Source organism: Ranitomeya imitator, chromosome 5 (genome assembly GCF_032444005.1).
Source record: "Ranitomeya imitator isolate aRanImi1 chromosome 5, aRanImi1.pri, whole genome shotgun sequence".
Lineage (NCBI taxonomy): Eukaryota > Metazoa > Chordata > Amphibia > Anura > Dendrobatidae > Ranitomeya > Ranitomeya imitator.
In genome coordinates, this window is record NC_091286.1 from 442281994 (window position 1) to 442299497 (window position 17504).

Consider the following 17504-nt stretch of genomic DNA (forward strand, 5'->3'; position numbering starts at 1 on the left):
TGAGAAAAGCGGCACTTAGTCCCAGAAAGACCTGCTTGCTGCTGATCAGTACTGGCTACAAAGACAGAGCCTGGAAAGGCAGCAGTAACCAGTCGCACAATGTCAGTTTGAGCCAGATGCTGGGACTGACGTCTCTGCTGAGCAGGTTCCACTGCGGCTGGAGAAGAATGGGAAACCACAGTGGACATGGTTCGAGATTCCCCCTGTGCAGCAGCGGAACTTGACACCTAACACCCAGCAAACAAATGTGGATAAGGAAATTACTTAAATTCACATATGATAAAAAATAATAATTTTGAATCAGGAGGCAGAGGTCCAAGTGGAGGGGAGGACTAGCACCTTATGTGTGTATTTTACTGCATTTGCTAATAAATAAAAAAATGACAAAAATGACGTGGGATCAGTCAAGGGAAAACAGACCATTGTGAACTGGTTTTATTTTGCTGGGAAAGGGCCAATATCCATGGCCCTTGCAGCCTATTAATATCAGCACACAGATATCTGCTTTGCCTTAGCTGGATAGTAAAATAAGGGGGACCTCATGTCATTTTTTTGGGGTGCCTCCATTTTTAATAACCAGGTTAGGCGAAGCAGACATCTGGTGGCTGATATTAATAGGCTGGAAAGGTCCATGGATACTGGCCCCTTCCCAGCATGATAAGACCAGCCCACAGCTGTCTGCTTTCCCTTAGCTGGTTATTAAAAACGTGAGGCCACATGTCTTTTTTTGAATTATTTATTTTACACTGTCATGCAGGGTCATATGGTGCGTCAGCCAATCACATCCATGCCATTAATTGACATGACTGTGACGGGTCCCGAAGTGTCCACAGCCTTAAAATTTGCTGGTTGGCTCCGATGCAGCCTTTCAACAAGCCTAAGTAGGATGTTGATCCCGAACAGTAACGTGGAGGTTCAGTAAGAATTCCATGTTCAGAGTTCAGGACCAGATACTAGGTGTCCGGTATGAATCCCGCACTTTATCTTTTGGGTTCTCTCATCCCCCCTCAAGGAGCTTCTAACATGTTCAATTTAAAAATGTTTATAGAAAGGGAAAATCTATAGGAGATATATCTACATGGCTGAGTTCAGGCGATTACATGTGTACAGTATGGAAAGACCATATATTTTTATCTTCTTTTGTCTGTGTAAAAGAAACAGTTTTGCAGATGTAGTCATCTTAGCTCATCTTATTGCTCACGTATTTGCGGTTATTTTGAATAACAGAAAATAAATGGGGTTTTGTTTAAATTTAAACAATGTATTAATATTTAACCCTTTGGTGTTAAATACTTGAACAAATACGTGCAATTTATTGAAGTCGTTTTATGTTCTTGTCTTGTGGTACCCACTGAAGTTCTTTGCCCCAAATTCTTCAAAATAGTGCATGTGGTTCATTAATTTGGCGTGCAATAAAAAATGTTCTTTTTTTTGTCTGAATCCCGTTTTTGTGATTTTTTTTTTTTAGCATCAAAAGTCACAAGGATTTTAAAAAGTTGTAAAAAAGTGCTATTCATGGCTGCAACAATAGATCGCTCTAAACTATATTTTCTCCCATTAGATGGCAGCATTACCCAGTTTGTGCCTTCAAACATTTTCAGGTCCATAGGATCTCCTTGAATTTTCCCATCCAAAATGATCAATGAGTGGCAGCATGTCATTGCTGCTAGAAGTGGGCACCAGGATAAATTATTTTCATTTGTAAACACATGAACTTCCTGAAATCTAAAATTAAGGAAATATGTATTAGTGGATAATATTAGCATTATCTAAAGAAGTTAAGAATATGTGCACACTGAGTTTTTGGTGGATTTTTTTGGGTGAAGTGACTCAACTCTGAAAAACACCTGAAAATTTGGTCTAAAGAAACTTGAAAGTCTCTTCCTATCATTTTCTATTTTCAAAACAACTCTACTGTTCATTTATTTAATATTTTAGGTTTATTTTTCCACTTTTTTTTCCACCTGGTGGGAATAAAAAAAGTGCAAGTCACTTCTGTGAAGTGGTTTCTGATGGGTTCTGCGCAAATGAAAATAGGTGTGCTGCAAAAAAACTTCAATAAAAACAATTCTGACAAAACACTTGAAAAATTCCACAAAAACACTTCAAAAATGCCTCCAATATCTCCCCAAAGAAGGAGTGTTTCCTCCAAGTGATTTCCACTTGAAAACTTATCATTTTGTCTCGTTCAAAAAAACTGTGTGCACATACCAGATCAGAAGAGTAAAAAAAATTACTGGTGACAAAATAATGTATTACTTACTTCTATGAACATGCAAGGGCATGTTTTAGCACTTCACTAGAGGTGACTGAATCAATTTGAAGTCAATCAAATTTGAGTCATATTTTATGAAATTTGAATGGCCTGCTGAATTCAAACAATTTGCAACTTGATTCATGTGAATCACTAAAATATTGCCTGCCCCCATTCCATACATTGCAGAAGATGTCAGTGTTCAGTGACTGATGCAATGGCCTCAGATGAAACTTCACAAGCCTCCCCAAAACACTTTACAGTTATGACATCACATGGTATAGAGCAGCCAATCAGGAGAGACTATCGTAGACTGTATAAAAGCCTAAGCAGTGAATGCATTTTACGGTGATTCCAGAATAGTTAAGAGGTTACCAGAGTTCACAACGCAGTAGAAAATAGTAAGAGAAAGGCCTTAAAACATTGGTCAAAAACTCCAGACAGTAATTTGTGGAATAACTACAGCAGTGAAGACAATGAGAGTGGTAGTTTGTGAATAATAAAGAGATTAAATTGCTACAGAGGAGAGTGAGATAGGAAAGGGGTCAACAACAAAGACAGACTCGCGTGATTGTGTAACTGGCAGCTGTCCTATTGCTTTTAAATTACAGTTACACAATTTTTTCTTCATTCTTAATGCAATAAAAAGCAGAATCCAGACAGCACAATAGTTTTACTGAAAAAAAAATATCTAAAATCAGTGACAGATGTGTGCTTGCAAGCAACTGTACTAAGTTTTTGCATTTCTTGTACAATGGTTTTTGTGAAAGGGAAAATTATTTTATTTTAATTATTCCAAAAGAACATTTCCCAGAATCCAGACATTTAACTGTGTTTATCTACGTCATGAAGTGTGCAGACATTTTTTTTGCACATCTGGTTAGTCAAGTGTTACATCCATAGACACCACACTAATATAATTTTTGGCTAAGCACCTACATAGCAATTCCTTATTTTGTCATTATTAGGAAAGGGTTGTATTTTATTAATAAAATAGAAAAACATGTCGAGGACATTTATCTGTGCATGTCTGTTTTTTTTTAATCCGATGTCACAACCTTACATGCGCCACCTATATTGCAGCCCGCTGCCATGTTTTGCTCTCTGTACGTGTACCTACGTGCCTAGCATTTTTCATGATGTTCTTTTTGGTAGGGTCTAATAATTGAGTTTGAAAAGATTGCAAGAAGTTAAATATAGTGTTGTAAAAAATGTGAAAACATATCATGGCTAAACAAGTGGTAGCAGCGCTACCAAATGTAGGTCACAATTACAGATGAGGGGTGTTCGAACTGTTCACCAATTTCAAATTCGAGCTGTTTTGGGCGGTGTTCGAGTCGTTCGTCGAACTTGAACAATTTGCTTAAATTCGGCTGTTCGAGTTTCTGTTCGATAACTGTTCGGTCACCAAAAGTCTAACTTGATTTGCATATTAAAACTGTTTATCATTGTTAATAGACTGTTTCAGTGTATAGTGGGTGGGAGGGGGGCGGGGGATAGATCTGTGCTGAAATAATGCCGATCTCCATTTTTTTTTTCATTCCCGCATTTACAGTGGTGCGGTGCAGACTCTCAGCCTATCAGCAGTGCACACACACACAGAGCAATGTGCATGTGATGCACACAAGCAAGGGCATGTGTCATTGGCTGTGTATGTCACATGTCCTTGCCCTATAAGAACCAGCCATTTTCCCCGTCGCCACCATTTCCTCACTACTGCAGCTTAGTGTTAGATGGCACAGCTGTTGCTGCTGTGGGCGCTATACAGTGAAAGAGTCTTTTTTTGCAAGCAAATTTTCTGAGAGATAAGTTTAGGGAGTCGGGACTAGATGTAATATCAGCCCTTTTCAGGGTAGGTTACAGCAGTTCATAGCATTTTTTGCCAGGCAGGTTTGTGCCAATGCTGTGCAAGTGTTTTTCATAGCATTTGGTGTTATCTAGCTCAGCCAATCCTTTTGGGCTAGGAGCAGTGTCTGCACATCAGCAGAGTAGCCTGCCTGTGAAGCTAACTACACCGCCTGTGTATCTAAATTTTTACTGCATCTAATCCAGTAAACAGTTTTGGGCCTAGGAGCAGTGTCTGCACGATTGCGGAGTAGCCCGCCTGTGAAGCTAACTACACCACCTGTGTATCTAAATTTTTACTGCATCAATCCCAGTAAATCCTTTTGGGCCCAGTATCACAGTTTGGCCACTCAGCTCTGCTCGGTTTTCATCCATCGTTTTTTGCGCCAACAACTACAGAAACACTGTGTCTGCGAAATGAGATACTGATTTGGCTTTTAATCTAAGTCATTTTGCACAACTCGTTAAAGGGTTGATTGTGACTAGGATCGCTACTTCCAACAGGTGGCACTATAGAGTTTGTTTTCTTTTTCTCAGAAGAGGCAATTTGCATACAACAACTACAGATACAGAGTTGCCAATTAGTTAAGCACCAAAATGAGTGGCAAAAGGCCTGCTGCTGGTGGAAAGGGGAATAGGCGTGTTGGAAAGGGAAAAAAAGGTTGTGTCCGTGGGGTAGGTGGTAAAGCAACAGTAACATCTGCAGAAGAAAGACCATCTTCCAGCCAAAGTAAGATGTCTACTTCTTTTTGTGGACAATCTGATATGATCCCTTTCTTACGACCATCGCTATGAGTATCGCTACAAATTCCAGATGAGGCACAAAAACAGCAGGTGCTTGAATGGATATCAAGTGCTCGTTCAAGTGGGCTCTCCTCCATGTCAACTTCAACATCACAACTACTCCAGTCCTCAGAGGTGTCACCCCAATCGCACTTACTTCCTCACAGCTCCCAAGTCTCCAGCCACCCTTCTGAGTATGGGGTAACACAGATGTTTGAGTCTGCAGAGCTGTTTACTCATACTATAGCCTGGGAATCAGAGGTCTGCTCCAGAGCTTCTGTGAATCCAGACGAGGTCTGCACTGATGCCCAGAATCTTTGTGAGTCGGATCGAGGCCCAGATGAAGAAGGTTCTGAGCATAATGTAGACCCTCGTTCCCAAACTGTATCTCCTGTTGGTGGAGACAATGTGGAAGATGATGATGAGACTGAGATACCTGATTGGAACGAAAACATGTCAGGGCAGGAAGAGGTTGGCTCTGAGGATGACGGGTGTGAGAACACACAGGATGATGATGACGAGGTTGGAGACCCCACTTACTGTCAACCCACAGTCCGCCAGTCCATGAGGTCAGCAGAGGAGGTGGAGGAGGATGCTTGTGATGAGTCTGATGACGAGGTTAGGTTGCGCCTTCCTGGACAGAGACAGAGTACTGGAACCATGTCAACTACTGCATCCTCAACCCCAACTGTGCCTCTGAGCAGAAGTCATGGTGGATCGTCAGGTCGCACGGGCTCTAAGCCTTGCATAGCCTGGGCATTTTTTGAGATTGCAAAGGATGGCCCAACTCATGTTGTCTGTAAGATTTGTCACCAAAATCTCAGTAGAGGCCAAAAAATGACTAGTTTGAGTACTTCATGCATGAACTGTCACATGGATATGAGGCATAAGTTGCAGTGGGAAGCTCAGTGTGCTACAATGTGGCCTAGTGGGCCGGGTCAACCACCGTCTGCCCCATAAAGTACACCCGCATCCTCTTCATCCTCTGTGACTGTGGGGACAGCAGTCACACATGGTTTTGGACACAGACCTTCCACCTCTTTACCCGCAACAGCCAGTGTGATTGGCAGGTCGGCAGGATAATTTGCAAGTGGAAACACCTGCTGGTGTTGAGTGCTCTCTGACATCGAGACCACATTTTGATCAAGGCAACATAACATCTCCGCCTGCACCTTGCTCACAGACCAGGAGTTTGCCGAGGACACCCTATTCAACCCCATCTAAGCACGGCAGCCAGCCCTCAGTTCCTCAGATGTGGTCAAAGCTAAGAGGTTGAATTTCACCATCTGCAAGCTGTTGGCTACAGAAATGCTGCCTTTCTGCCTGGTGGACACAGAGGATTTTGGAGACCTTATGTCCGTCGCAGTGCCCCAGTACCAGATGCCCAGTCACCACTACTTCTCAAAGAAAGCTGTGCCTGCGCTACACCAGCATGTCGCACACAACATGACCGCACTCTGTGTATGACAGGGTGCATTTCACCACAGACACTTGGATGAGTAGACATGGACAGGGGCGTTACATGTCGGGGACTGTGCACTGGGCAACTATGGTGACATCAGGAGAAAGGGCTGCTGTCCAAGTCTTGCCATCCCCATGAGTTGCTCGTTGATCCTCTGTATCTAGTTTCTCCACTGGCATGAAGTTTCTCCACTGCTTTTGCCTCCTCAACCTCTTCTCGGTCCTCCACCTGCACCAAAAGCCTGTCTGGTAATGCCACCTGCATTCTAACTGCGCAGAAGGAATCCTGCACACCTCCTTACTATGCTGTCACAAGGGCTCAACGGCATCAGGCGGTGTTTACATTAAAATGTCTGTGAAATGTGAGTCACACAGCTGAGGAGTTCTGGTCAGCTCTGGAGACCGTGTTCCATCAATGGTTGTCTCCACTCAACCTGCAGCCAGGGAAGGCTGTGTGCGACAATGCTGCAAACCTGGGTGCGGCCCTTGGCCGGGGCAATGCCACACACATGCCTTTTATGGCTCACGTTTTGAACCTGGTTGTCCAGCAATTTTTATCCAACTATCCCAGACTAGATGGGCTTCTGCAGAGGGCACGGTCGCTGTGTGCTCACATTCGCCGTTTGCTCACTTCCGCCATTCGCATCCCGCAGCTCAACAACTTACATCTCTACAGAAGTTGTTGGGCCTGCCATTTCACCAGCTGAAATGCGATGTGCCCACATGGTGAAATTTGTTATGACCTGGTGGTTAGGAGCACCCGGAATGACCTGATAGTTAAACCTCATACAGGACGAGCTCTGGGATGTGGGAGCTCTGCTGACCGCAAGCCCTAATCCTATCATACACACTAGAAATAGCCGTGGAGCGCTCCAGACCAGACCTAGGCGCCTCGTCACAGCCTAAGAACTATCTAGCCCTAGAGATAGAAAATAAAGCCTACCTTGCCTCAGAGAAATTCCCCAAAGGTAAAGGAAGCCCCCCACATATATTGACTGTGAGTAAAGATGAAAGTCACAAACGCAGAAATGAAACAGGTTTCAGCAAAGGGAGGCCAGACTTACTAAATAGACAGAGGATAGGAAAGGTAACTTTGCGATCAGCAGAAAAACCTACAAAAGACCACGCAGAGTGTGCAAAAAGGACCTCCGCACCGACTCACGGTGCGGAGGGGCCACTCTGCATCCCAGAGCTTCCAGCTAGCAAGACAAAATCATGATAACCAGTTGGACAAGAAAACAGTGAACAAATAATGACTATCAGGAACTTAGCTTCTGCAGGAGAAGGCAGGTCACCAGAGAGATCCAGGAGCGAATTGAAGCAATGCAAAAACATTGACAGCTGGCATGGAGTAACGATCTGAGAGGAGTTAAATAGAGCAGCCAACCAAAGGATAACCGACGTCACCTGTGTAAGGAACCTCAGAAGCAGCAGCTTCACTCATAGCCACCAGAGGGAGCCCATAGACAGAACTCGCCGAAGTACCATTCACGACCACAGGAGGGAGCTCGACAACAGAATTCACAACAGAAATTCAACTCTGCACATGTTGCAGCGACTGTGGCAGCACCGACGAGCCCTGGTGCAATACGTTATGATGTATAGCCTGGGCCAACGAGATCAGAGGTGGGGCAAATCACACTGCAGGAGTAGTCTCAGATCAGGGACCTATGAACCCTTCTGCACAGTTTTGAAATAGCGACGAAGATGTTTAGTGCTGACGATGCCATTAACAGCATGTCTATTTGTGATTTACATGCTGAAGCATACCTTAAACAGTATTCGGAGTCAGGTGGTGGAAAAAGAGGAGGAGGAACAGGAGGGGTCGTGTGCAGAGGGAATAATATCTCCAAGGTTCAGAAGGTCGGCAGCACCAAGGCGGCTGGCATTGGAAGCTGGGGGAGAGGGATTACCAAGGGCGCATGGAAGCAGACAAACTGTTGAGGAAGGTACAAGAGGCAAGGAAGAAGTGGAGAACAAACTGGCGCTGGGCATGGAAGACTCATCAGATGAGGGAGACCTTGATCAAATTTCTGTTGTGCGAGGTTGGGGGGAGAGGGCAGAGGAAGGAAGCATGATTCTCACCTCGCTGCCACCAAGACAACAAGGACTTGGTCCTCCTGGATACGCAAGACACATGAGTGTCTTCTTGCAGCACTACCTGCAACATGACCATCGGATTGTCAGAATCCAAAGTAATGCTGACTACTGGGTTGCCACACTCTTAGATCCCCGATACAAAAGTAAATTTGCCGAAATAATTCCTGCCATAGAAATGGATTCACGCATGCAGGAGTATCAGCAGATTCCCTGCCGGTGTCCACAGGGTTAAAACTGCTTTCGGCAGGAGCGCTGCTAATGCATGCGCTCCGGCCGAGAGCTTCCCTGCACTGACTGTCATTGCCGGCAGTAACAGCGGTGACGTCACCGCTGTGCTCTGCTTTACGGCCGGCACTGACAGTCAGTGCAGGGAAGCTCTCGGCCGGAGCGCGTGCATTAGCAGCACTCCTGCCGAAAGCAGTTTTAACCCTGTGGACGCCGGGGGACATGACAAACATCAGAATGTGAGTATGTAGTGTTTTTTTTTTACTTTTACAATGGTAACTAGGGTAAATATCAGGTTACTAAGCCCTCTAATCTAATCCCCTCGGCTCTGGGGTGTCCGATCTCCCTCTAGCTCTATCCTTCTCACAGGTGGACTACCACTTGTATTGACACTGTGGCACATCTTTTGGGCCCAGGCATAAGAAGTCATCGAGGTAATGGATAATATGTGCCCCCTTAGAAATGTCCAAGACGACCCATTCGAGGAAGTAACTAAATGCCTCAAATAGTGAGCAGGATATGGAGCACCCCATGGGCAAACAGCGATCTATGTAGTATGCTCCTTCACAGAAGCAGCCCAATGGGAGGACACTATTCGGAGGCACAGGTAGTAACGCCCGCTCAATGTCTGTTTTGGCCATTAGGGTGCCCCTTCCCAACTTCTTGACCTGCATGATTGCCTCGTCAAAGGAGTTACAGTACATAGTACTGTACTTAATTCTGCATCGATGTTGTCGTTTACTGACAAATCAAGTTTTGTAGAAAACGCTTTTGAACCTGGTGAAGTTGATTTTCAAATGATTTAAAAAGATTTTAGAAAATATTTTATGTCTTCTTTTAAATCTTGCTCTGTTTCAAATTTGGTACAAGTAAAAGCATAAAGTGAAGGTTATAATGCTAATAGATCAACAAATGCATCCAAGCACCAAAATATAAAACTCAATGCAGTACAGCATGGAACAAATAAAAAGCAAATAATTGTAAACAGGTGTCAACATTGGTTAATTTGGTAAATTAAAAAAAATGCATATCCACTTAGCACAACACCTATTTAATGCTAAATGTTTCTGCCAATTTTTCTGACTCCTTGTTCTTTTCTGTCTCCTTGACTGCCTGATCCACTGACAGCACTTCTTACAGCTGTCTCAAGATCAGTGTAGGAGACATGTGGGTAAAGTAAGTCAGAAGCTGTCAGCCCTAAAAGGCTACCATGAACAAAATTGGCTCAAGCCACGCTAACAGATCCTAGAGGAAGCATGGCTTTCACATTTTAACAACCAAGAAAATGGGAAGATTCCAGCTTCTGAAGAAATATTCCAAAGTTTGAGACATTTTAAAATTCATTCCAAGAATTGGTATGATGTTAAATGCCTAATACTGTACAGTGGGGAGATATATCTGTTATATCAAACAAATCAATTTATCAAACAAAACAATTCTAATTAGTGTCGAGCATTCCCATACCATAAGTATCAGGTATCGGCCAATATTTGCGGTATCGGAATTCCGATACCGAGGTCCGATACTTTCAGTATATCGGATACCGGAATTGGAAGTTCCCATAATTCAAACAGCCAGAATTCAGCCAATGAGGAATGATTAGAAGTGTGGGCATATCCTGTTCTGCATGGTAGGCATGTAACTACTGGCATGGCTGTGATTGGCTGCTGAAATGATGTCATGATGCACAGTCCTTCATGCGCAGCTTTGTATGAGATTGCCGTACCCCGCTGCTGCGGGAAGAACAAATTGAAGCCGTTGTCGGATGGATGGCAGCTAACACATCGACTTCAATTAGTGCCACATCGTCTCTGCACTGGAGAGCACCCATCTGTCTCTCCACCACCTGCCAAATTGCCCAGGCAATCAGAGAGCCCAGGACAGGAGCCATCTCTACTTCTGTTCTCTGAATCTCTTGGCTTGGAAAGAGGGGCCAGCCAAGCAGCATTGGAGAAATCGAAGAAGAAGCAGTATGCAGTGATGCCCAACAGCTTTGTCTCTCTGATTCTGAAGAGGCGGGTGGGCCAGTGCCTCCAGTCAGCACACCTCAGTACGCATGTGATGATGAGACTCAGATGCCACTTTCAGGTGCGTACTGTGCTGCTGAGACTACCCAGGAGAAGCAGTTGGTGGAAGAGGGTAGTGTAGATGATGAGGTCCTTGACCCATCATGGCGTGAGGTAGAGGTAGGTGGTGGGAGCAGCTCTGAGGAAGAGATTCCCTGAATGGCTTAAAGAGGGAGGGGGAAGACTGCAGTGCCTGTAGCCTCCACTTCGGCACCCATTAGGAGCATGCCTCTTCCAAAAGCCAAAACGGGCGCTCCCAAGACTTGCAGTGCCTGGTCCTTTTTTGACACAGTTGCAGATGACATTTGCTTAGTTATATGTTGTGTCATCAGAAATTCAAAAGAGGGAAATGTGTCAGCAACCTCAATACCACAAATATGTGGAAACGTGTGCGGACCAAGCACGTGTTGGAGTTACAAAAACACACTGAAGACATGGGCTAACCAACAGCAGCACCTACCACCTCTTCAGCTCGTGTTGTTGCCTCTTCCTCCAGCTCACACACAGCTGGTTCGGCTTCCTCCCAGGATCGCCATGGAAGAACCTCTGGCACTGTTGTCCAGAGACCCAGTGTAATTCCACCCACGGCACCACGTTCCCAGTCATCCTCACACTCCCAGCCCTCTCTACAGCCATCGGTAGCACAGGCATGGGAGAAAAGGCGGCCATTCTCGGCAAACTACCCCCGAGCACAGGCTCTGAATGCTGGCATTGCAAAACTACTGACCCTTGAAATGCTGTAATTCAGGCTGGTGGAGACTGACACCTTCCGTAACTTGATGGCATTGGCAGTCCCACATTACAACGTGCCCAGCCACTTTTATTTCAGCAGGCAAGCCGTCCCTGCCCTGCAAAAGCATGTGGAGGGAAACATTAAACATGCACTACTAAACGCGGTCAGTAACAAGGTCCACCTCACCACCGATGCGTGGGCCAGTCACCATGGACAGGGACGATACCTTTCCCTCACTGCCCATTGGGTCAATGTTGTGGAGCCGGGTACAGATCTTGCGAGTGGTGCTGTATGTGTTCTGCCAACTCGAAGGATTGCAGGAAACCAGTCTGTACACATTGCCTCCTCCTCATACTCCAGTTCCCCTGAATCATCACTGCAGGAGCCGTCACGGTCTACCTCCACCTTGACCCGTGAATGCTTACCTGTTATGACCGATATGAGCACAGCCATGGCCAAACATCAACAGGCCGTACTGAAATTAATTTATTTAGGGAATCAAAGCCACACAGCGCAGGAGCTCTGGAATGCCATCAAGCAGGAGAGCGACGTGTGGTTTGTGACAGCGAATCTCCAGCCAGGCATGGTCATGTGTGACAATGGCCGAAATCTTGTGGGAGCTCTGGCCCTAGGCAACCTCACTTACATCCCATGTCTGGCACATGTGCTCAACTTGGTCGTGCAGAGTTTTTTGAGGGACTATCCGGATCTTGATGCACTGCTGCACAAGGTCCGCCTAGAGTGTGCTCACTTGCGGCGTTCCAGCATGGCAAGATCGCGCATTGCTGCTCTGCAGCGCCAATTTCGCCTTCCGCAACATCGAATCATATGTGACCTACCCATCAGGTGGAATTCAACATTACATATGTTGGAGCGATTGTGTGAGCAGCAGCTAGCAGTAATGAGAACCAGCTGCATCAGGCGCAAAGAAGTCGCACTGCGCGCCGTTCAGAGTTCACAACCACTGAGTGGGCCACTATGAAGAACATCTGCCAGGTTTTGCGTGCCTTTGATGATTCCACGCGGATGGCGAGTGCAGATGATGCACTAGTCAGCATGACTGTCCCCCTTATCTGCCTGCTTGAAAGAACACTGCAAGCGCTAAGGCTACGTTCACATTAGCGTTGCGCCGCCGTGCGTCGGCGACGCAACGCGCGACGCGCGCAAACGCGCGCAAAAACGCGCGCGTTTTGCGACGCGTGCGTCGTTTTCCGACGAAAATCGGACGCACAGAAAATGCTACATGTAGCGTTTTCTTGCGTCCGACGCTAGCGTCGGAAACGACGCACGTGGCGAAAAACGCCACCAAAACGACGCACGCGTCCCCTATGTTAAACATAGGGGCGCGTCGCCGCTGAGTCGCCGCTGCGTCACCGGCGCAACAGCGACGCACATTGGCGGAACGCCAATGTGAACGTAGCCTAAGGGATGATGTTGTGGAAGAGGTGGAGGATGAGGAGTCACAAATGCCATCTGCTTCTGGACAGTCTGCACGATGTGGTTCCTCACAAAGCCCTAGGCAGGGGACACTTTGTGAGGAGGATGAGGAGGAGTCAATGGAGGAGGAAGACATCTCTCCAGAGGAGGGAGTTACACAATTCTCCAGTAGTCAGTGTGTAGAGCGAGGGTGGGGTGATGCTGAGCAGGCAGAGGTCACGCCTCAAGCAGGAGACAGCGTTTCTTTGGCATTCTGCAGCAAATGGTTGATTTCATGCTGCAGTGCCTGAGAAACGACTGCCGCATTGCCCGCATTCTCAACACAGCTGATTATTGGGTGTACACCCTCCTAGATCGTCGCTACTGGGACAACTTTCAAAGCCTCATAACACCATTGAACCGGGAGCGTAAAATGCGGGCATACCACGACACACTGGTGCAGTCCATCATCTTCTCCAGTCCAATCGAGAGGAATTCTGCTAGTGCTGTACAAAGCAGCTCTGTGCGTTGAGGCAGTGGAGGAAGCTCAGCACAAACAGGGAGCAGAAGCAGTGCCTCAGCACAAGGCAAGACCAGTATGGCCCAACAGTGGCAAAGTTTTGTGTGCCCGCCACAAATGTCTACACCATCACAGACAGCTCCAGTCAGCAGGAGGCAGCGTTTCCATCAGATTGTGACAGACTACATGGTTTGCCTCTCAGTGTACTCCCAGATGGGTCTTCCCCTTCAAGTTTTGGGTCTCTAAGCTGGATACAGGGCCAGAGCTTAGCCTGTATGCATTGGAGGTGCTGGCTTGCCCTGTTGCTAGTGTATTATCGGAACATGTCTTTAGTGCTGCAGATGGTGTACTAACAGACCGTTGCATGTGACTATCCTCCGATAATGTTGACCGGCTTACTTTTCTGAAAAAGAACAAGACCTGGATCTCGCAGGAACTTGCCACTCCTCTTCCAGATTAAGTAATTGGTTGGCAACAGTATCCAGGTCTCCTTTTGTGTTCATGTTTCTACCACCTGAACTGTAATCCCTTGGCTTCAACACTGCCAGTTGCTGCTCAGAAGTTCCGTCTGCACAGTCAACACATGACCCAGTGTTATTGGGTTTCAGTAACGTCAGCTGTTCCCCTGCTGTGTGTGCGGCAATAACTAAAGTCTGCTCCTCCTGCTTTCACTGGGCTTCAACACCATCAGTTGTTGCCCGGAAGTGTTGTCTGCACAGTCTGTGTGTGCGGCAAAGTGTCCTGCGACCACCACGCTGGCACAACAACAGACATTAAACTGCCTCCCATGCACCCTCAGCCTACACTCTGCTCCTCCTGGATTCCCTGGGCTCCAATACCGCCAGTTGGTGCTCGGAAGTGCTGTCTGCACAGAGAAACACACTCACTCCTGTGTTAGTGGGGTTTAGTAACGCCAGCTGCTCCCCTGCTGTGTATCCGGCAACGTGTCCTGCGACCGCCACGCTTGCACAACAACAGACAATAAACTGCCTCCAGTGCAGGCCTCGGCCTACACTCTGCTCCTCCAGGATTCCTTGGGCACAAACACCTCCAGTTGGTGCCTGGAAGTGCTGGCTGCACAGAGAAAAACACTCGCTTTTGTGTCAGTGGGGTTCAGTAACGCCAGCTGCTCCCTTGCTGTGTATCCGCCAACGTGTCCTGCGACCGCCACGCAGGCACAACAACAGACATTAAACTGCCTCCCATGCAGGCCTCGGCTTACACTCTGCTCCTCCTGGATTCCCTGGGCACAAACACCACCAGTTGGTGCCCGGAAGTGCTGGCTGCACAGAGAAAAGCACTCGCTCATGTGTCAGTGGGGTTCTGTAACGTCAGCTGATCCCCAGCTGTGTTTCCAGCAATGTGTCCTGCGACTGCCACGCTGACACTACAACAGATATTAAACTACCTCGAGTGTAGGCTTCGGCTTACACTCTGCTCCTCCTGCTGTCCCTGGGCTCCAACACCGCCACTTGCTGCCCGGAAGTGCCATCTGCACAGTCAACACTAGCTGCCATGTTATTGGGTTTCAGTAACGTCAGCTGATCCCCAGCTGTGTATCCCGCAATGTGCCCTGTGACCGCCATGCTGACACAACAACAGATATTAAACTGCCTCGAGTGCAGGCTTTGGCCTGCACTCTGCTCCTCCTGCTGTCCCTGGGCTCCAACACCGCCAGTTGCTGCTCAGAAGTGTCACGGGTATTCCCTCCTGCCCAGCCTGGTTCCAGCACGCCAGCTGTTTCCGGGTAGTGTCAAGGTCACTTTGCCTCCAATACTTTGTCCTGTTGTGTTGCGGTCTGGTTAGCCGACTCTATGGTGCCTGCAGTTTAGGTGTATTCTATGTGAGCTGCGGGAACTGGCAATGAAGGCTAGTTCTGTTGTGCCAATAAGACAAGCTCCCCCTGTAGGACTGTGGGTTTTTGGTAACTATGGCGGCTCGCGGCCTAGCATTTTTTTTTTCCTGTGGTTCTTCTGCTGCCTATCTGAGTTCCACCACCATTAGCTGGTTCTTGGGAACACAAGCTTGAATAGGTCCCGCTGGCTCCAGTACCATCAGCCGGTTCCGGGCAGAGCCTTTGGCTTAGGTGCCTCCTTATGGGTATCCAAGTTCCACCAACATCAGGTGGTCCTTGGTAGTGCTTTCTTGCACAGGTACCTCCTGCTTAGTAACCGGGTTCCAGTAATGTCAGTTGGTCCTCGGTTGTTCCATTGGCTCTTATACCTTCGGCTAGCCATCTGGGTTCCAGTACCATCAGTTGGTTCTCGGCATGGTCTTTTGCTCTTGTACCTTCTGCTCTCCATCTTGGTTCCAGTACCGTCAGCTGGTTCTGAGCAGAGCCTTTGGCTTAGGTGCCTCCTTCTGGGTATCAGAGTTCCGCCAACGTCAGGTGGTCCTTGGTAGTGCTTTCTGGCACGGGTACCTCCTGCTTAGTATCCGGGATCCAGTAATGTCAGCTGGTCCTCAATAGTTCCATTGGCTCTTGTACCTTCGGCTAGCCATCCGGGATCCAGTACCGTCAGCTGGTTTTCGGCAGGGTCTTTTGCTCTTGTACCTTCTGCTACATTTCCAAGTTCAAGAGCCTAAAAATCAGAGTAAAAGATATTATCTAAATTATAAGCAGAAGAAGACTAAGCAGTGTATGGGGGTGAGTCTGTGCCTCCTCGTGGAGCCCCTGGAAAATACCTGCTGCTGCAGGCCAAACTGAACGAGGACAAATCCTGTTGTAAATCTTTTGTGACAGGCAGAACGGAAGGTGTAATCTTCAAGCTTTTATAGATAACAACTACAGGAAGGCCTGGCTGTCACAAATAAGAATATGATGAAGAAGAAGAATATGAAGAAGTTGATTATGAAGAAGAATAATAGTTGAATAAAAAGAATATGAAGAATGGAAAAAAAAATAATAATAAAAAGGTGAAGAAGAAAAAGATGAATAAGGTGAAGGAGAAGTTGATGGAAAAGATGATGCTGCTGAGGATGATGAAGAAGAAAGTGTAGGAGAAGTTAAAAAGAAGGTGAACGGCATGGAAGTGGTGAAACATAAATTTCTGACAAAATATAAAAAAATCTTAACATAGTCAATATCTTTGTAACTCCGAACGTCTTAAAAAAAAAAAATTAATTCCTGCTATTCCATTTGATTGGGCTAAACCTCTATGCCTTTAATGTCTCCACCTCCCCCAATACATCCTAGATTATTCTTAGTTGTTTTCCTTCATGTAGAATTAACCTACAAGGAAAGAAAGGGTTTATTTTAATTCCAATATTTTTGTCCCATTGACTTGCATTGGTATCGGGTATCATATTTTTTGAATATCGGCCGATGCAATCCGATACCGATACTTATGGATATTGGAAGGTGTCGCTCAACACTAATTCTAATTCTAACCATCTCAGATTTGCAGTTTCACATCAACCTTCAGTTATTTAATTCATAGATTTACATAAAGATCCCAAGATAAGCCAATGCCTGTCATCACTGGAACGGTGCTGGCATCGAAGGTGAGTATAAGTTTTATTATTTTATTTTAAAAAAACACAGGGATTGAGAAGGGTTTGTCCAAGTAGTGGAGAACCCTTTTAACTGTTAGGCATATTTATAAGTAGATCATATATAGTTGAAAATATAATAATCACCTGCTATCATTTGCTGGAACTACTCCCCACAAATCAAGGCCATCTTCAGTTAAAGTACCTGTCTGGATAAAACAGAAGCACAAAAATTAAAGTGGTTTCACAGGTTTGTATGCATGTGTTTTTGTGTATATGTATATATACCGTGCCTTGCGAAATTATTTGGCTCCCTGGAACTTTTCAACCTTTTCCCGCATATTTATCATCATTAGGCACTTAGGACAACATTATATCATTCAGAGATCCACAATGAACTTCTGGAGTGAGTTTTCTGCACTGAAAGTAAAGGGGCCGAATCAGGCCCGGCTCCAGGTTTTTGAGGGCCCCGGGCGAAAGAGTCTCAGTGGACCCCCTACCTTTAACACAAACCACAATTCATGATCCACAGATACAGCAGAGAAATATAGGTATAGTACAATGCCAGATTAACAGTCCACGTAGTATATAGCACAGCCCATGTAGTAA

At 46.2% G+C, this 17504-nt stretch overlaps 1 protein-coding gene across 2 annotated transcripts in view; it reads right to left on the reverse strand.

The window, feature by feature from the left end:
- Positions 1-17504, reverse strand: part of LOC138638126 (probable cation-transporting ATPase 13A4) — a 355111-nt gene that overhangs the window by 181283 nt on the left and 156324 nt on the right. For both annotated transcript variants that reach the window (XM_069727157.1, XM_069727156.1), the window contains exons 13-14: positions 17043-17104; positions 1575-1725 (exon numbers count right to left, since the gene is read on the reverse strand). In XM_069727157.1, the coding sequence (XP_069583258.1) occupies positions 1575-1725; positions 17043-17104 (213 nt within the window). The remainder of the gene's footprint in view (positions 1-1574; positions 1726-17042; positions 17105-17504) is intronic.